Raw genomic sequence first — 20,750 nt, forward strand, 5'->3', positions numbered from 1 at the left:
CCCCTGATATAAATTCCTCCTAACAAGCTTTCTTTTATTGTGATTAGCTTGATTCACCTTGCTTGTTGGTGTAGAGGTTGGATTATTTTTTTCTGACCTTCTCCTTTTCATGGATATTTTCTTCTGTTTCTTGGTCTCAATCCCCTTTATAGTGCTTTCCTTGGTTGCCTTCACTTCTTTGATTTCAAAACATGGGTGTTGTGTGATGGTTGGAGTGTACCTTTCATCAAGAACTTCTTGAATTGGTGGTTCAATAAACTCACCCTCTATGCCACTCTTTGCTTTATTGGAGTGTAGATTCTCATAATTGTTTTCATCCCTTGCAACCTCCTTTGTTTGTGCATCTTCCTTCTTTATTGGTGCATCTTCTTCCTTTGTTTTTGCATCTTCCTCTTCTTCCATGTGTGAGGGTGGAAAATTCTCTAATTCACTGGAATATGAACTCCTTTGATTGATTTCCTCACTTTCTTCCATAGGATCTTGCATTATATCTCTTGGGAAGGAATTTGCTTGTTCTTCTTCCTGGCGCTTGATAATCAACTGCACATATTTCTCTATATTTTTGACACTCGTCCTTATATCATGTATGAATTCTTTCATGAGAAGCTCAAGAGCTTATGGTTCTTAATATGAATAAGGATATGGTGGCTCTTGATATGAATAAGAAGGAGATGATGGTTCTTGATAAGAGTAAAAAGAGGATGGTTCTTGGTATGAATAGGTAGATGGTGGCTCTTGATATGGGTAGAAAGATGATGGTTCTTGATATGGATAGGGAGGTGGTGGTTCTTGGTATGAATATGGAGATGGTGGTTCTTTATAGTTGAAACATGGAGCACTAAAGTTTCTTTGGTTTTGACTTTGCCAACCAAAATTTGGGTAGTTACTCCATCCACAATAATATGGATCACTACTTGGATGTGAGTAGTAACCCATGTGATCTCTCTCCATTATTTTTCCTTAGCACAAAGCACCAAACATAATTAAACGCACCATGTGGTAAATAGGCAAGTAAAGAAGAAAGAACATAAAGAAAAATAAAAATAAATAAGAAAAATAAAAATATAATATAATATAAAAGAAAATAAAAATAAAAGAAAAATAAAATAAAGAAAATAAACTGAATAATTAAGAAAATAAAATAACTAATAAGAAAAAAGGAGTATAAAATTCAAACTCAATGAGTAAAATAACTAGGAAGAATAAAAATAACTAAGGGGACACCAAACTTAATTTCAGAAATTAAGAGAGAAAAAATTTAAATAAAATAAATCAAAATAATTTTTTTTAAAATTTTGAAGAAAAAAGTTAAATGAAATTAAAGCAAAAAAGTCTGATCTAAGAAACCAAACAACCAGTAGTTGTCAATCACAGTCAATCCCCGGCAATGGCGCCAAAAATTTGGTGCGAAATTTAAAGTCCACAAATTAACTGGCAAGTACACTGGGTCGTACCAAGTAGTACCTCAGGTGAATGAGGGTCGATCCCACGAGGATTGATGGATCAAGCAACAATGGTCAAGTGATTTGCTTAGTCAGACAAATAGAAAATGGTGTTTGAGAGTTCAATAACATTAAACATTAAATTCAGAGAATTAAATAAGCAAACAGTAAATTGAGATGAAATATATATGGGGAAAATAGTTAAGGCTTCAGAGTTATCTATTTTCCGGATTGACTTTTCTTACTAACTATTTTAATCATGCAAGATTTAATTCATGGCAAACTATATATGACTAAGCCCTAATTCCTTAGACCTTTTAGTCTACTCTAACTTTCATCAACCGCCAATTCCTTGGTCACTTAATTTCAATTAGAGGATGAAGTTCAATTCTAGTTTATGTGCCACTGAAACTCTCATTACCCAAATATAAAAGGATTATGTGTCACGTATCCCGTTAAGTCCAGATAATTAGAAGTTTAGGAGAAATTATTTTCAAGCTGTTGTTCAAGTAAAGAGCTTTCCCAAGTTATACAAGAACTCAATTAGAACCAAGGTCATACTTCCGTTCCACCCAAATTCATAAAATAAAGAAAAAAATAATTCTTGAATCATAAATCAATACATGAATTAATATAGAAAAGTAATAGTATCAATCCATACAATAGACAGAGCTCCTAATCTTAACAGTGGAGGTTTAGTTGCTCATGACGCAAAGAGAAAAACTAGGATTCGTAAAACTGTAAATTGTGGAATGAGGTAAGAGAAGAGAAGAGCTGATTCTTTTCCCTTTTATATCTAATCCTAATTAATGTAAAATATATTTTCTAAAACTAAAATAATATATTTTTCTAATTATAAATAAAATAAAATTAAATCAAAATAAATCTGGCTTCATTCTCAGCTTTTCTTGAATGCTTGGGGACTACTTGGTTGTTAGGATCCATGCTGAACTTGAAAAACCTCAAGTTCAGCGTGGGATAAGCAGAGGCATCCTTATTGAGTTCCATTGAGTCCATGCTGAACTTGGAAATTTCCAAGTTCAGCGTGGAGGAGGCAGGGACAATTCCACGCTTTTCCTTTGAATCCACGCTGAACTTGGAAATTTCCAAGTTCAGCGTGGGATGGTGCATGGTTCTCCCTTAGTGCGTGGATTCCACGCTGAACTTGGAAAATCCCAAGTTCAGCGTGGACAAGGTCGAATTGTCTGGATGGAGGATTAGTTCCACGCTGAACTTGGAAAATTCCAAGTTCAACGTGGAGTGGTCAATAACAATTCTTCGTTTTATCCATTTTCTAGCCTTGGCTTAAACTCCGCGAAATTCGTCCAAAATGCTACCTGAAATAAACAGAATTGCATACAGCTCAAAGTCGCATTCATAGTAGCTAAAATGTATTAATTCTTGATTAAACTTAACAATTCAAGTGCAAATTCACAATGAAAAGATAGATAAAATGCTCACGCATCACAAGAATATCTTCATTTTTTCTTTAGGATGGAACTTTTCCTTTTTCGCATCCTAAGATTGGGATACTTAATGGATGTGACTTATCCATATAAAATCTTTTCAAGATATTTTCTGTGCATGTTGTTTGATGAATAAAGATTCCATTTTTTGTATGCTCGATCTGCAGGTCGAGACAAAATTTAGTCATTCCAAGATCTTTCATCTCAAACTCTTCTTTTAGAACTTTTATAGTTGTTGGAATCTTTTCAAGAGTTCAAATGATATTTAAATCATCAACGTACACAGCAATTATAATGAATCCAGATACAGATTTCTTTATGAAAACACATGGGCAGCTATCATCATTCTTGAATCCGTTTTTTTTCAGATACTCAATAAGACGATTATACCACATTCGTCCAGATTGATTTAGACCATATAAAGATCTTTGTAATTTGACTGAATATAACCCCTGTGAATATTCATTGGATGATTTAGATATCTTTAATCCTTCAGGGACTTTCATATAGATATCACGATCTAATGAGTTGTACAAGTAGGCTATTACCACATACATTAAATGCATATGTAGTTTATGGTATGCGAATAAACTAACCAAATAACACAATGTTATTGCATCCACTACAAAGGAATATATTTCTTCATAATCTATACCGAGCCTTTGTGAAAAACCTTGTGCCATAAGTCGATTTTTGTAGCATACAACTTCATTTTTCTCATTTGGTTTTCTCACAAATACCCATCTGTATCCAGCAGGTTTTACATCTTCTGGTGTACGGACTATAGGTCCAAAAACTTCACATTTTGCAAGTGAGTCTAACTCAACCTTCATAGCTTCTTTCCATTTTGGCTAATCATTCCTTTATCGACATTCTTCGATGGTTCTTGACTAAAGATTTTTACTTTCTTCGACATTCTTCATGCTTTCAATGATATATGCAAATATTTCATTAACAATTGTCTTATTTTGGTCCCATTTTTCTCCTGTAGAGACATAATTTATCGAGATCTCGTCATTTTCATCATTTTCAGGTACCTGAACGTCTTCTGGCGTTAAAATTATATCAGAATTTTGGACAAATGTAGGTGTCTTTACTATGTCTTTATCTTTTTCAACAAAAATAGTATTTACCTCTTTTCTTTTTAGAGAATTTTTATCTTTGGAACCGACAGGCCTACCACGCTTCTGACGTGAATTTATTTCAGTAGCCATTCGTCTGATTGGGACATCAATTCGAATTGGAGCATTTTCAACTAATATATAAGATTTAGTTATCCTTTTCGTATCAAAAAATATATCAGGCAATTCATTTACTATTCTTTGTAAATGTATAATCTTTTGAACTTCTAGTTTACATTACCCTGATCGAAGATCTAAATGCATCAAGGATGATGCATTCCAATTAAGTTCCTTTTCAGGAAGCTTACTCTCTCCCTATAATGTTGGAAATTTTGATTCATCAAAATGACAATATGCAAACTGGGCTTTAAATACATCGCTAGTTTATATCTCAAGATACCTTGTAACAATCCAGTTTTCGGGTACACAAGATCTTTTCTGAAGATACAAAGTTTTCCGGAAGATCAGTGAAGGAAAAATCTATGACATATCATCAAGCACCTCAATCTATATCATTGTTATGTCATCAATAAGCAAGAACCTCTTTTGAGATAAGTTTGACGACACAGTCGCGAAGAACCTAGTTTTTGAGCCGTACCAGTTAGGAGTTTTTTATTCTGGTTTCCTTAAATAGTCTCAGTTTGACGAACCAGACTTGATTCATGAGAGGAGAAAGATAATAGTATAATATCAACATTATATTAGTACTAGAAGCTGCTTGAATGATATTATATTATTACCTGGTCTGTTTTAGTTAAAACAGGAGATCGATTTAAACGGGTTCACAGTTTATTGGTGCAGCTTATCACCGGCACTCTCTGATGACTTTATCAATGCTAATGTCTCATCATACATGTTCTATTCTCATATTAAATATGTTACTAGTTTCATTTATACTAGTATCTTAGATATTAATCTCTAGAAGTGTTGTGAAGTGTATGTTCTAATACATCTAGTTTTAGTAATTATACACCTGAGATATTTTTCAACCACCTCCCAAACTAGCCAATCATCATCAAGCACATTTTTTCCTCACCCCCAAGACACTCCAAGCTGCTCATTTTCACCTTGAATGGCCGAAAATAAAAGAGAAAGAAAAGAGAGAAAAGTTATTGGTTCTTAATCTTCAAAGCTTGATTTCTTTTGAACTAAAACTCAAATCAAAACTCCGATTACACCAAAATAATCCTCTCTTCTTCCTCTACATAACCATGTAAATTTTCACGGCTGGAAATTAGGTGAGATGGCTGTCTCCCTCCCTCTTCAATTCGGTTTTCAAGGAAAACCATGCTAAACATGTATTTTCTTGATGTTCTTCCTTAGATCTCTTGCTTAGCTTGACTTGTGAGCCAAGAATCTTCAATTTCCAGCACGTTTAAGGTGAGGAATCCTTTCCTAACATATTGATTAAGGTTTGGTCAGTTGAGGTTTTATGGATTCAAAGTTGTTCTTGATGCATTTTAGGAGGAAAAAGTACTTGAAGAACACCTAAAAGCATAACCGAATTTGAGGCAGCAAATCAAGGTAGGGTTTGATAAAATTAATCTTGATTAATTGAGTTTGATTTGTGTGATTGTTGTATGCTTTGTTTATGCTTGAAATGGATTGCTTATATGAGCTATTCTTGGTCAAAGTTTGTTGAAATATTGATGAAATTTGATGATATTCAAGCTATGAAACATGTTCTTGAGTGCATCTAGAAAAACGAATCCTAGGACTTAAATTGGGGTTGATTTAGTGTTGAAATCAAGTGGAATAGATGGGATTTTAGTGGCTACTAATTTATTATAAATTATGGTAAAAATCGGTTACTAAAAAGATTGAAAACGGGTGAAAACAGAGAAAGAATATGAAGAATTTACGAAGAACGGGAAGAACACTTTGAGTGTGGTGAAGAACAATAAAGAACAGGCTTTAGATCTTAAAAAGGGCGAGGAAGTAAATATTTTGGTGTTTAGGGAGTTATTTTGTAATTTTCAAAAGTTAGGGTGGTTAAAGTAGAAATATTAAAAGTTACGGGTGGTAAAAAGTAAATTTTAAAGGTTAAAAGTTAAAAACGGGTAATTTTGAAAAATATATTAATAAAATAATAAATAATAATAAAATAATATGGAAATGGCAGTTTTTCGTAAAAGCTTTAAAAAGACAACTTTAAGCGTAGAATCTCATAATTACCTTCATAAAATACTTAGGGAGTGGTAAAAACATATTAGTGAGGCAAAGACAAAGAAAAGATAAAAAGTTGAAGAAAAGATAAGAATCGAAGAAAAAGTCCATAAAGTTTTAATGACAGAAAATAATAGAGATTAGTAAACAAACTAGGAACAACATAGTTAGTTCTTGAGTTGCGCCTAGGATTAGGTATAATATGAAAAGTTAAACTGTTTCAGTATAGACTTAATGAACCTATACTTGGGACATGCTAACTATTCATACCGAAATTTACATAAGCTATAAAACACATACGTTAAATAGAAAAACCAGAGCAGAGTAAAGAAATAAAGAGAAAAGAAAAACCAAAGCAGAATAAAGAGACAAAGAGGAAAGAGTAATATGATAAAGAGAATAGAGAACAAGTAGATGGCCTGTTGAAAGGTCATTTGTTGCATTAAAGCAACTTCAGAGATATTTGTATGTTCATCTGCTGCATTGAGGCAGTCAGATAGATGGTGGTACGACCACTGAGAGTGCTTTCCTGGGATACCTAGCTATAATGCTATACTGTAAGACAAATGTTGCATATACAGAGGTATCAAGATACACATAGTTAAAGTGTGCTCCTGTAAGACAGAGGTTGCTTACAGTGAGTGTGTTGTTGCTATTGTAAGATAGAGGTTGCTTACAGTGAGTGTGTTGTGCTCCTGTAAGACAAAGGTTGCTTACAGTGAGTGTGTTAGGTGTATATCGGCTATTAAATGCCACCCCGCAAGACAAAGGGTGCTTACAATGGGTATTGCCAACAGGAAAGTCTTATCCAGACAGAGGTTGCTGGGTAACGTCGGGAGCGGGTTAGTAACCGACAAATGAGCTCATTACCTACATTAGGGCTAGACATGCATCATACTTGATTGTGCATTTTCTCTGTTGTGACTGGTGTATGAATGTATGCTTTCTTTGTTTGTATTCTATTCTCTGTGTCTGTGTTTTATTTTCTTGTATTCTTCTGTTTGTATTCTGTTTTCTCTATTTTCTCAATTTATCTGTCTTCTATTTACTGCTTCTATATATTTAGCTATTTGTCTGCTAAACAATACAAAATTAATGAACTTACACTACAAGAAAAATACCCATTTAGCCACACTTTTTTTAAGCTACATTTGAAAAGCGTAGCCTATTCTATGAATAGGCTACGTTTTTCTCCGTGTTGCCTTTATATAAGAGAAAAGAATACACAATTGTAGCATCATTTAAAAAGTGTAGCCTTAAGTATTATAGAAATCACTTATAAAGCGTAGTCGTAGGTTGATATCTATAGGTTCACTTTTCGTATCAAAGAGGACGCTTTTAGAGGGTAGCCTATTTATTAAATTTTGAGTGCGTTTTAAAAGTGATGCCTAAAGTATTTAATGTATCTAAAACCAAAAATTTGACACTTAGTAAATTTTTTTCCCTTAACTTTTTCGCGTAACCACGCACACTGAGCTCACACACTTAGTGAAATTTTGACTTCCCTCCAAAGCACCCTTTCAGAGAAGAAACCCTCCAAAGCACCCCTTCCCTCCAAAGCTCTTTCAGAGAAGCACGAAGAAAACCCTCACCATCGTCATCACCCTTTCAGATCAGAGAAGCACCATCGCGAAGATCGAAAACCCTCTCACTATCGTCGCACTGCACCCCACTCACCACTCACCGCCAAACACCACTCACCACTCACCACTCACCAATGACCGCCGCTCCTCTTCGCCCTCCTGCACTGATCGTCGCTGTGCCGCCCATACCATCGTCGATCTCTGCGCTTTTCTTCGTCCTCTCTGTGCTCACGTCGTCGATTAGGTATGTATTAATTTCCATTTGATTCTGAAATTTGAGGGATTTAGGGTTCTGATTTTAGAAACCGTTTTAGGGTTTAGAAACTGATTTTAGATATCTCCAAAGAGAAGGCTCGTTTGGCTGCTGTTCAGGTATCCACTCACAATCTGGTTTTCACTGATTCCATCATGTGTGTGATTTTAGGGTGGATTTTCTTTTTTCCCCTCAATTTTTTAACCTTTCTGATGGCTTGGTTTTCTAATTTTAGTAATTTATGTAAAGGTTAATGGACCTGTGTTGGTTGAAGACACTTGCCTTTGTTTCAATGCCTTGAAAGGTCTTCCAGGTTGGTATAATTTTCTTGTTTTACATGATTTTAGTTTGGGAGTTTCAATCTGTGAAACTATAGGTTTATGAACTGTGATTTGATAACATGCATGCTGTTGCTGATGAAGATGTGTGGTATTTTAGGGTTCTCAGTGAAAATCTTTTTCAGTTAGATATAAAAAAGCTCAAGAAAAAAATTGGCATGTAAATGATGGTTATAGTAAAATATGAACTAACTTCAATAATTTAAAACTGAGGATTGGATTTTGATGGAACGCTTAGACACTGTTAGGATTTTTTTCTATAGAGACAGAGAAAGAACAGAATATTTCATGGCCTCACTTTTAGGAAGTACAATAAAATACAAGAATTTTCTGTCTTGGAGGATAAATTTTGTAAATTTGAATAGTAAAACTCAGCTTGTAAACTTTTAAGAATTCAGTGGTAATGTCGTAAGCTCAATTTGGGGACAAAAGGAATAGAACGTGATGTAATAGAAATTATTGAATGAGGTAATAATTAATAAGTGTTCTGTTGTATTGTTTTAGTGTTAGAGATTAAGTGGAGAGTTACTAACTCAATGTTGTGTGGAAATACAATGAAATGGGATAGTAAGACTCAGGTTCTGTTTCGGTGCTATTATTGCATTCGGCTCAAATTGAAGGATAAGAAAATGAAAACTAGAATGGGATAGAATGGTGTGGATTCACTTTCATATGTATGTCCTTCTTTCTTCATCAGTTTCATATGCAGACTTGAGATTTGCTCGCAACATTTTGGGCTTGAAACACATTGTATTTTTTTAATTTGTGTGTTTCGCCTTGTAGATGCTTATTTTGGTCCTGGAACAGTGCATAACATCAAATGCCATCTAAATAATGCAGAGTCCAAGGCAATGAAAAGAGCCAACTTCTTCTTTTTCATGTGATTGGTTATTTGGATATTATGGGTTTGATTGTGTAAATGTGTAACTATGATGACAGGGTGAAGTGGATGCTGTTTTTGTTAATGCTATACTAGCTATGTGGGGTTCAGCAACGGAATCTTGAGGCAAGTTCTAGCTGTGTGATCCCCCAAGAAGTCAGTGCTCACCGCCTCACCCACCCATGCTCTACCATCATCTTCTAACTGCTTCTCACTGCTCACCCAGCACTACCAGCGTCTGCTGTCTTTGCCACCACTCCTCTGTTTTGCAGCTTCTGAGCCGAGAACTCCATCGCTGCTTTGATGATTATAGCTGGCCCTGAAAGTGGAAAGGTGTTTTACCTCCTAAGGAACTCACAATCAGCACTTTTCATTCATTTTCCCTACAGCTGTGTCGTTTACATGCAGAAAAGTATGTTACCCTGAATTTGATGGACTGATGGAGATTTCTCTCACTTACTGGAACTAGAGTTGATTTTTCTTTCTATCTGAATGGCAATTATTGCAGCTGTCTTTATTCATAATACATCCATGATTTTGCTAGAGAAAGGAGAGGAAGAAGTAGAACATAAGAATTAAAAACTAACGAAAACATATTAAAAAGTTACATGGCACTTCAGATTTTACTATGTTGCTCAAGTAATTCCTAAATTTATATTGCAGGATAGGTCGTACATCTGAATTCTTAATATATGGGCAGGGACAACAACGAAATGCAGTCATTGAGGCCATTCGATTATTAGAAAATGGAAACAATAGGTCAAAAGATGGTGCATCATTGGTTGGTGAAGAGTCCAAAGGCGTAGTAACACCCAAACAGTTCAAGGATAAGGCAAAGAAATGGCAAAAGTTTGTGACTCAGGTTTGTGGTTCTTTTTATAATTCTATTATTCATTAGTATAATCTGCCTTGTACAAAGAAGTCTGTCAAAAAACTTGATAGTTCTTGACCTGGGACATTTTATCCTACATATGGTTAAAGAGCTGGAAGGTTCAACTGTTTGGTTCTATTACATGATTAGGCTTTAACTTTTAAAACTGTCCTTTACAAGGCCACATTAATTTTTTCACTGAACGAATAAGGGTCTTCCTTTTTGAAAAAAAAAATTCTTTTCTTATGCTGCTGATATGTTAATTTGTTAAATTTTGGCATGGTCATATGTAATACAACATTTCAGGCCAAAGCCTCGGGAAGAACTTCTGCTGATTATTGCGAATTGGGCAATGAGATAGGCGTAAGCTAATAAGAAATTTTTTTCCCAACAGTTGCATGCACACACAGACACAGACCCTTGTTCTACTTTAGCAACTCTAATTCTTTGCCCTGGATTTTAATCAGGCTGAAATTCTTGTGCATTACAATAGCATATTAAAATCTTGTAATACTCTGGATTATCATGACTTAATCAGCTGTTCAGTGAAGCTCCTCACTGATTTTCCTGAAGGTAAGTCTTTTCTGAAACACACAATTAACTAAAATGGAGAAGCAATAATTAGAGGACATGTACTGCGTTTGTATCACTGCTGCAGGCCATGCAATTGCTGCAGCTGCAATTGTCTTCCCTCTATCAATTAAAATGGAGGAGGAGGAGGAGGAGCTATTTCAGATCAAAGTGCTATAAATGGAGGAGGAGGAGCTGTTTCAGTTGCTCTTGTCTTCAATCAAAATGCTGCCAAGGTAGAGACGAATTCGGAAACTGCTGCATTCTCCCAAAATTCTGCACTTGTTCTTGCCCCAGTTGTCCGAGTGTATGCCCTTGTTACTGTTGTACAAAGTCCTTTTGGAGAAGTGCTTTCTGCTGTTTTTGTTGTTAGTATTTCAAATTATATTATATTACTTGCTCATAGTATTTCAAATTATATTATATTACTTGCTCAATTTGCAATTCTGATATAGTTAGAGTATAAATAATTATGATTGCTAAAATTTAGTGTTCAATTATTTTAATGCCTTTGTCAAGTTTGTCAATCTTGCTGATTAGTATCTGTCTTTTGCTTCACTCCTTATCATGCTTTCAAATTAAGGAATCAAGTTGCATAGGCTTCTATTTTATTTTCTCTATTTTCAGTTTCTATTTGGTGCAAAAGTGCATGGGGTTGCTCTGTAATTTGTACATTTGTTTTCTGCAATTGATTTTACACTGCCACGTACTTAGAATTCATGACTTTGATTTAAGAACCCTTGTGGTTTGGTACAAAATGGCACATTTCTTTATGCTAAGTGTTCTTTTATTTTGTTTTCAGATAGATAGCAATGAATATATTTGGTGGAAGGCTAATGCTAGAGAGACAAAGGAAGAACTAATTGATAGAGAGCCTAAGTTCCTGGATTAGTATATTTCTGTTTAAGAACACTTTTTGTTGTTAATTGTTTACAATTATATAAACAGCAGTGTGTTATAGATGTGCTAAGGAATAACTCTATTCATTTTGTAGAAGCTAATTTAATTTTACTTATTTTTTTCATTTTAATATAAGATGTATGAGTATTCAAAATTATAATCATTCTAATACTTTTGGTTCATTATAAATATATTTATTATTTGAAGAATATTATATAGTATTATTGTGTATTTATTTTTATTTTATATTTGACTAATTTGATTAAAAATGCATGATTATATATATAATTATATTACTAAATATTAGGTTATAGAAAAAAATTATTAGAATATATATATATATATATATAGAAAATTAAAAAAAACCATGAGGGACCTAAGGCTACACTTATATAGAGTAGCTATATGGTATACAATGTGGCTACGCTTTACAGGTGATGCAGTAGCGTTGAAAAGCGTAGCCTATTCTGGTAAAAATGGAAGCTGAAAAGCGTAGCCTTTGGTCTTGGACAGCATCACTTGAAAAGCGTACCCTATTCCTAAACGCCAAAAGCGTAGCCCTTGGTGCAGAAAAGCGTAGCCTTTGAGAATAGGCAACGGCCGAATAGGAATCACCCCAGAAAGCGTAGCCGTAGCCCAAAAAGCATAGTTGTAGCCTAAGGCATCATTTTTTTCCACTTTTGGCTACACTTTTCAAGTGTATCTGAATGGGTATTTTTCTTGTAGTGTTAATTAATAACCCTGACCCTACTAAGAACTCCCCAATTCTTACCCCTTTTCTCTCCCTCCCCCCTTCAGATGGAAGCATGAGTACCCTTCCGTAGTTCGCTGATGACCGTTCGTAAGGAGGATTTCGCTCTAGGTAGTCTTATGAGTCTAGGGTGAATCTCGTCCTCTGTTTATATGTATATATTGTGAGACCAGCCAACGTCTGCACCCCGTTTGTATGCGAACTTTATCCTAAATCCTGTGTACGAGACTCCTGTTATGTGGCTACGTGATGAAGTACCAGTAAGACATCATATGACAACGTATGATCGTGCAGAGGAGTAGTAGATGATATTCCACCTTTTGATGACATTCGACCTGACTCGAGTTTTGAAGACCTAAAATATACTTTCCCTCGCTGTAGTAGTTTAGAGGGACTAGGTGAGTATAGAGTCTAGGCTAGCCTGGGCGCCAGCTTAGGGACTTCTTGAACAGATCAGGGCCTGGGATGTTGTATGTATATATATATATATATATATATATATATGTATATAGTTATTATCTAGCTATATCTAGCGGTGTTTTAACTAAAAGTCTATACTCTAATAAAGGTTGGATCACTGAATGTTGTCAACTGCTTGAGATGTATTTATGTGTGGTTGTTTACACTTGTTTTATCTATTATTATTGTGAATTGATCATGAATGATTCCGTCTATTAATACAAACATTTTTTTTTAAAAAAAGTACCTCACAAATTAACTACGTTTTTAACAACGAATCAGGCTCATATGATAAATAATAGATAATAATTAGGAAGACAAATTGGTAGCGCTCAATTTTCGGTATGATCTAGACATATTGAAAATTGGATCGTTACATACCTCACTATAGAGGGAGAATCATATCCAACATATATCCCTAATTTTCTTTGGGTCCCATTTTGGTGCAAGAAGGTGGTGCAATAGGAACATATATCGCACACCCGAATATTCTTAAATGGGAAACATTTGGCTGCTGGTCAAAAGCTAATTGTATAGGAGAGAACTGATGGTAACTTGTTGGCTTGAAACGAATGAGTGCTGTGACATGTAAAATAGCATGCCCCCAAACCGAGGTTGAAAGATTTGTTCTCATAAGTGAGGGTCTAGCAATTAATTGGAGGCGTTTAATAAGTGATTCTGCTAACCCATTTTGTGTGTGAACATGAGCTACTGGATGTTCAACGCATATACTGTTAGCCATACAATAAGCATCAAATGCTTGGGAGTAAATTCACCAGTATTATCAAGACAAATTGCTTTGATTGAATTATCCGGAAATTGTGTTTTGAATCGAATAATTTGAGCAAGTAATCTCGCAAACACTAGGTTGCGAGAAGACACTAAGCACACATGTGACCATCTTAAAGATGCGTCTATTAGGATCATAAAATATCTAAAAGATTCACATGGTGGATGAATAGGTCCACATATATCGCCTTGAATCCTTTCTAGGAATCTAAGAGACTCAAATCCAATCTTTACTGGTGATGGCTTTAAAATTAGCTTTCCTTGAGAACATGCAGCACAACAAAATTCACTGGATTTAAGAATCTTCTGATTCTTTAGTGAATATCCATGAGAGTTTTCAATAACTCTCTGCATCATGGTTGTTCGCGGAAGATCCAATCAATCATGCCAAGTTATGAATTCATTTGGGATAGTAAACTTCTGGTTTACAATGACATGTGATTTGATTGCACTAATTTTAATGTAATATAACCCATATGAAAGTGAGGGTAACTTTTCTAATATAAAATTTTTATTTAAATCATGAGTTGTGATATATGAGTACTCATGATTTTCCTCATTCATCGTTTCAATATGATATTCATTTCGCCGAATATATTTAAAACTTAACAAGTTCCTTAGAAACTCCATAGACAATAGTGCATTATTTATTATAAATTTTGTTTTTCTGAAAAACAAAATTATAGTTCTTTCGGAGCCTTCTATCACATTGCCCAAGTCAATAATAGTATTAACATATTCTTCTTTTGGTATAAGATGTGTAAAATATATATTACTTTTGAGAATGGTATACGAACCTGCACTATTCGCAAGGCAAACATCTTCATTATATATCTTTGTCATTTTCTTCAAAGATAAATAATAATAATAAAATGAGTAAAAGTATATACACAGTAAATTATTTTCTTGATTAAAATTATTTTTCTAAAAAGTACTGTACATAGCATCATATAAAAAAATTATTATTATTATTATTTTAGAACTTGACACATTTATTAATTTTAAAATTTATAAACATAAATATTTTATTAAACATTATTTATATAAATCACACTTAAAATTCAAATATATAGGAATAAAATTTAAAAGTTTTTTTTACATTATTTATTTAAATAAGTATTGAACCCAAATATCAAACTTTTTCATCATTGATCAAATGACCAATATTTTTTTCAGGATCTTCAAATAAATCAGATACGTCATAATGAGTGTGTAATTTTCAGTAATATCTTTTGAAACAAAATTCGTCTCATTTCTTTTGTCGTCTTTTTCCAAGGATGCTTCATAAAGATCAACTAGGTGCCTCGGGGTACGACAGGCACGCGACCAATGGCCCTTTCGATCACAACGAAAATATTTATCATCTGTTGATTTATTTTACCCATTATTTCTTTATTTATCCCACTTCTGGTGAGATTCTTTCTTGTAAACATAATTTTTTTTCCTTCCATAATTTTTGTCATTACCAAAACCTTGCCATTTACCTCTTCTGGGGTTATGATTTGCCGCATTTGCTTTAGGAAATGGGGTGGCACTAGTTGAGCGCGCTTCATGATTTCTTAAAAGTAATTCATTGTTACATTCAGCAACAAGAAAGTAAGAAATTAGCTCAGAATATTTTTTAAATTCTTTTTCTCGATACTGCTGCTACAGGAGCACATTCGAGACATAGAAGATTGAGAAAGTTTTCTCTAACATGTCATTATCAGTTATCTTTCCCCCACATAATTTCATTTGTGAGGTAATTCGGAACATTGCTGAATTGTATTCATTTATGGATTTAAAATCTTGTAGACGCAAGTGCATCCCCTCATATCGGACTTGAGAAAGTATCACCGTCTTTTGATGATTATACCTTTCTTCAAGATTTTTCCACAGATCTGCAGGATCTTTTAGTGTGAGATATTTATTTTTAAATCCTTCGTCAAGATGACGACGAATGAATATCATGGCTTTGGCTTTATCCTTCTGGGATGCATTATTTTCAGTCTTAATGGTATCTCTAAGATCTATTGAATCAAGATGGATTTCAGCATCTAGTATCTATGATAAGTAGTTGCTTCTAGATATATCAAGAGCATTAAATTCAAGATGAGAGAACTTCAACATAATAAAAATTTATTACCTGAGTCTTCCTAAATTTTGATCAGAGTCTCATACTGATAACGTGTTGTAAAATAAATAAATAAAAAATATATACTAAATATAAAATAAAGATGTATAAATAAAAGACTTTAGTATTAATATTCACTAATATAATTAACTTAATATAATAAAAATAATTCGTATATTTATTTAATAGATACAGTAATATAAAAAGAAAAAGAAGAATATTAGCAGTATATAAAAAGACTTAGTCTCCTATTTATATACATACAAAAAATTTATATTTTCAAATTTCTTTAATACTTTTCATTCTTGAGAACATAAGCCTTTCACAGTAAATGAGCATCTACATGCTCATTCTGATCATAACAAAATCAAATCATTTTCACACAAATTTTTCAGAAAATAATAGAAGTACCAAAATAAAGAAAGTTAGTTTAAAAATGAAACTATTTATTTATTTTCTTTAAACTACAAGCAATATTAAATTTTTCGTATAAACGATTGCCGTTTTTGTGACATTTGATTTCAACAATTATTTTATTTTCCATGAGAAATTGGCATTTTTATTGTTAATCCATATTAAATTTGAGATATTTCTTCAGAAAAGGTTTAGTTATTTATAAGAAATATAATTTAACTAAATAAAGCAATAAAAACTTATTAACATTTTGTGATTTGCCCAAAAAAATAAAAATAAAAATTTCATTTGATTAAATAAAGAAAGAAAATCATATGATTAAATTATAGAATTAAAATGATGGCTTTAGATTGATATTGATAATATTTCTGTTTCTATTGGAATGATGTCGGGTTCCCTGGTATCTATTAACCGATCCGGATATGGATCCGGAGACATAAACCCTAACCCCAATCTCACGTGACACACGTGACTACGAAAACAGTAGTAAGATAGCGCCGCAAAGGTGCAATCACACTATCGTCACTGAAATACAAATTCTTTTTCCTACCCCGTCCGATTGAACGCCACGTCATCGATCCTCGTGAATTTGCACTTCAACGGTTCAGATCAGTGTTGCAGAGCTACTGGGGAAACGAAGCTAGACGCTGTAGCTCTTGTTTCCATCCTCCATTTTCTCGTGTGTTTGATTTTCGATCGATTTTCATTTTTCCCTCCTAATTCCCTCTTTATTTAAAAACAAGAAAATTTTTATTTCATTTTATTTTTTTTCTTGAGAAAATTGTTGTTAAGCTTTTTCGCTGTTTGAAGATGAAGGCCACTGAGGAATTCAAGGAGCAAGTGGAGGAAAACGAGGTCACCTCTTTCAGTAAGGAGGAAGAGTATGAAGAAGAATACGACTCTGAAGAAGAAGTAGAAGACGCAGACGACGATGAAGACGACGACGATGACGAAGACGAAGACGATGAAGATGAAGACAACGATAATGACGATGATGACGACGACGACGACGACGAGGATGCTCCTGACGTCGGCGACGAGGACGACGAAGATGACGACGAAGGAGAAGGAGGAGGTGACGGCCAGCGCGGTGGTGATCCTGACGACGATGACGACAACGACGACGACGATGATGACGAAGAGCAAGAGGAAGAAGAGGTAATTCACTAAGATTTACTTAATTAAACAGTTACAGTTTGGTAGTCTTGGTTAATCTCTGTTCTGTATTGTTTATTATCTTTCACTTCACAAATTTCACTAGATTTGTTTAATTTTTGCTTATTTGTGGACTAATTATTGTGTCGGTAGGTGTTTTAAGTAGGATTTCAGTTTCAGAATTAGGTGAAAATTCAGTAATCATCACTGTTAGTCCCAGCTGAAGAGAAAAGAGAGAATTAGTGCTGAGTTATTTAGATCTTAGTTCATCTGGATCTTCTCAATTAGTCTTTATTAACTTGATATCTCAATTTTAAATTTACTTGAGGATCGTTGTTGAAAGAAAATTGGATAATATAGTTCACTAATTTACATCTATTTGATCCTGCTTTTGGTATGTGTTTCTCTGTACTTGAATTACTCTGACCCTTAGTTTTTTATAGGAGGATTTGGGAACAGAGTACCTTGTTCGTCCTGTAGGAAACGCTGAGGAGGAAGAAGCGTCTAGTGATTTTGAACCAAAGGAGAATGGTGAGGAGGAAGATGAAGGTGATGAGGAAGTTGATGATGATGATGATGATGATGGTGACAAGAAAGGTGAGGCTCCATCAAAACGAAAGAGGTCAGATAAAGATGATTCAGATGATGATGATGATGATGACGACGATGATGATGGAGGTAAAGATGATGAGAGACCTTCCAAGCGATAGGGTTTGGCCATTTGGGTCCAACATATTCTCTAAAAACAAGTCAACCATAGTTCAAACTTTCAGCCTCTATCCTTTAAACACATATATCACAGAGGATAAGTAGGTTTTTAATGTTTTACGCCTTTGTTTATTGCTGGTTTTGTAATTCTATGGTGCAGCTTTATTACTTGTTAGGTTTTCCTATTTTCGTCAATAGTGGGTTCTTCCGGAGTCTTTTGAGCAGCTTATGTAAACGTGGTAGAACAAGTTTTTGCAGACTTTGATTTGATCGTTTAAAGTGCTTTGTAGGTTGTTAGATCTTGTGCATTATAATAATGACTGATTCCTTGATATTATTGGTGGATCGGTGGTTATCTGCGTATGACTTTTGTGTTTGTTGGGCCTATGAATGCTGGATCAACAAGTCTTTTATTAAACTGGGAAAGTGAATTCCGTTTTTCTCTGGGTCTTGTATTGGATCTACTGTCAAGGAAAATTATGTCTGCGGGAAATATGTTGGAGATGTTTGAATTTCACAACTGGTTTGTGTTAGTACCGGATTTGGCTTGAGGTGCGGAAGGCATAACCCCGTTGAACTTTAATAACTGTGATGGAACTTGAATCAATTGTCTTGTTTGAAAACTTTAAAGTGTACGGCTATATTGGTGTTTCGGTAATTTTCAATTGTTGATTTTAATTATAAAAGAAATATATAATATATATAATTAAGATTAATGGTTAAAATTTATGAAAACACTAGAATATCAGTATGTTTGAAAGTTTTCTGTCTTGTTTAGGAATGGATCTGCATAATATAAATCTTTTTTTAGATGTATCTGGTCTTATTTAAGTGTTTTATTTGCTGTCCTAGTAATTACCAATTTAGCTCGTTGCTACATCCAAAGTGCTAAATAAAGCAAAATGCGTGATATCAATTGTTAATTTGGTTGATATGTGATTTAAGGAAAAAGTGTCCCTTTTGTTTCTATATTTGATAAGTCCTTCTTTTTAGATTCCTTTTTCGTCACTTTTTTAGTTATACACAAATTGAAAAGAATGGATTTGGTAAATTTTATTTCAGGACAGCTACGGAATTCTAATTATTTTTTCCGTGAGAAGGACAGCTGGAGATGATGAACAAGATGATGCTAGGCAGAGATATCCATCATTTTTGGTAAAGAAAAAGAAGCAAATTACAAAACTCTCACTAGGCGGAGTAATGGATCCCCCCATAGTCATCATCAATAATGCATCTTAGTTCTATGGGAGGGTGTCTAAGAAATGAAACCCGAGTTCTATTTGTACTCTTCTTAGCTATCCAATCTGCAGCTTTGTTCCCTTCTCTAAAAACATGCTTGAAAACTACCTATCATTCTTTTGGAGCTTCTCTAATGCATCTGAACGTGGGGATGGTATGCCTCTCTAGTTTATCTCGAGTTTAACATCTCAAAAATCGATCTGAGTCTGTTTCCACTTTCCACAATAATTTTCTTTATCCGCAGTTTCCATCCTGTATTGAGCCCATACAAGACTCCCCATGCTTCTGCTTGAAAAGTTGAACGAATTTCCAAGTTCACCTCAAATCCAACTATCCATCGTCCGAGATCATTCCTCAAAATACCCCCCCCAGCCTGCTCTTCCGAGATTCCCTAATGAGGCACCATCCTCGTCAATGGATAATCGTAAACCTAGCATGCATTTTCCTTTGTGTTGGGGTTTGAAGATTTCCTTGTTGAGCCACTTCCACAACCACCAGCATGTGACAACAAACTGAGTTATCCACTTGTGTTGGATATTGGTACCCAGCTCTGCTGTCAAGTTCCAGCGCAGCTAAGCATATTGTTGGATCTTGGGTTGAGGAGCAGAGATATCCATTATGAAGCTTGGGAAAATGTTTGGGCCTCAGTGCCTGAAAAGTTTGTGTGAGCTTAGTAGCAGAAAGAAAAAAAGAATCAGAATAATCACTTGTGGCTTGTGAGCACAGGAAGTTAAGTAATAGTAAAATAAATGTTGGGGCCCATGAATTATTTATCATAATGCGTGATTTTTACCTGAATATATGTTGCCAAATCCCCGAATCACAAAAGTACAGAAGAAGCAATGCAATGTGGTGATTGGAATTGGGATTGCAAAAGTGAGTGGGTTAGGTGTGTGACTCGTGAGGAATCAGACCGGAGGCAGGACGGTGAAGAAACAGAAAGAATGGGGGAAAAAATGTTAATTGAATAAATGTCTAATTCAGTAATTCTGCATCAGTGTCGGTGACCGCGTTTGGACGTGCCCTTTGTTCCATTTTGGTTGACATCACCCACTCTATGCTCGCCATTTGGAAGGTTCATACTTGTAGTGGCACCGTAGGATAGATCTTGTAAAATGAAATTACTAAACTAGCCTTCCCCATACAGTCCATATTAACCAATTCGTGACAGTCCAAAATAATACTATTACTACCGCATAACATAAGTCAATTAATTTGAATTAAATTGAGTTGTCGGTCGTAATTTCAGAGTGAAGAACATTACAAAAGTCAGTGAGTCAGTCAAATATTCTTATTTTAGGAAAATACGAAGTTAATAATTTTAGTAAAAGATAAAATTAATAAATTACAATTTAAATGTAATATAAATATAAAAAATCATTTTATATTTTTTATTAAAGTTTTGTTAATCAGATCTTTAATATTAATGAGTGGCTTAAGACTTCTTTTATGTTATTTTGTTTTATTTTATTTTATGATATTGTTCGGTGCTGCCATTAAATCTCTTCATCCCATGAGTCATCACCGCGTTA

General features: G+C 34.3%; 1 protein-coding gene and 1 long non-coding RNA gene across 3 annotated transcripts; one reads left to right on the forward strand and one right to left on the reverse strand.

Moving 5' to 3' along the window:
- Positions 1–16,629: 16,629 nt before the first annotated feature.
- On the forward strand, positions 16,630–18,311 carry LOC112723195 (uncharacterized). Its single transcript, XM_072207602.1, has 2 exons — positions 16,630–17,274; positions 17,715–18,311. The coding sequence occupies exons 1-2, from the start codon at positions 16,927–16,929 to the stop codon at positions 17,979–17,981; spliced, it is 615 nt and encodes a 204-aa protein (XP_072063703.1). The 5' UTR covers positions 16,630–16,926; the 3' UTR covers positions 17,982–18,311.
- Positions 18,312–19,007: 696 nt separating this feature from the next.
- Positions 19,008–20,275, reverse strand: LOC112723196 (uncharacterized). 2 transcript variants are annotated; one of them, XR_003812430.2, is made up of 2 exons: positions 20,012–20,275; positions 19,008–19,887 (listed from the first exon to the last, which is right to left on the reverse strand). It is a non-coding gene; the product is annotated as an uncharacterized lncRNA (long non-coding RNA). The 2 variants fall into 2 exon arrangements; XR_003163040.3 differs by having other exon boundaries at positions 19,008–19,869; positions 20,012–20,270.
- Positions 20,276–20,750: the final 475 nt, after the last annotated feature.

Source organism: Arachis hypogaea, chromosome 11, assembly GCF_003086295.3.
Source record: "Arachis hypogaea cultivar Tifrunner chromosome 11, arahy.Tifrunner.gnm2.J5K5, whole genome shotgun sequence".
NCBI lineage: Eukaryota > Viridiplantae > Streptophyta > Magnoliopsida > Fabales > Fabaceae > Arachis > Arachis hypogaea.

Coding starts and splice junctions, on each gene's coding strand:
- LOC112723195 (XM_072207602.1), top strand. CDS start 16,927: ATGAAGGCCACTGAGGAATTCAAGGAGCAAGTGGAGGAAAACGAGGTC. Junction 17,275..17,714: donor AAGAGCAAGAGGAAGAAGAG/GTAATTCACTAA, acceptor AGTTTTTTATAG/GAGGATTTGGGAACAGAGTA.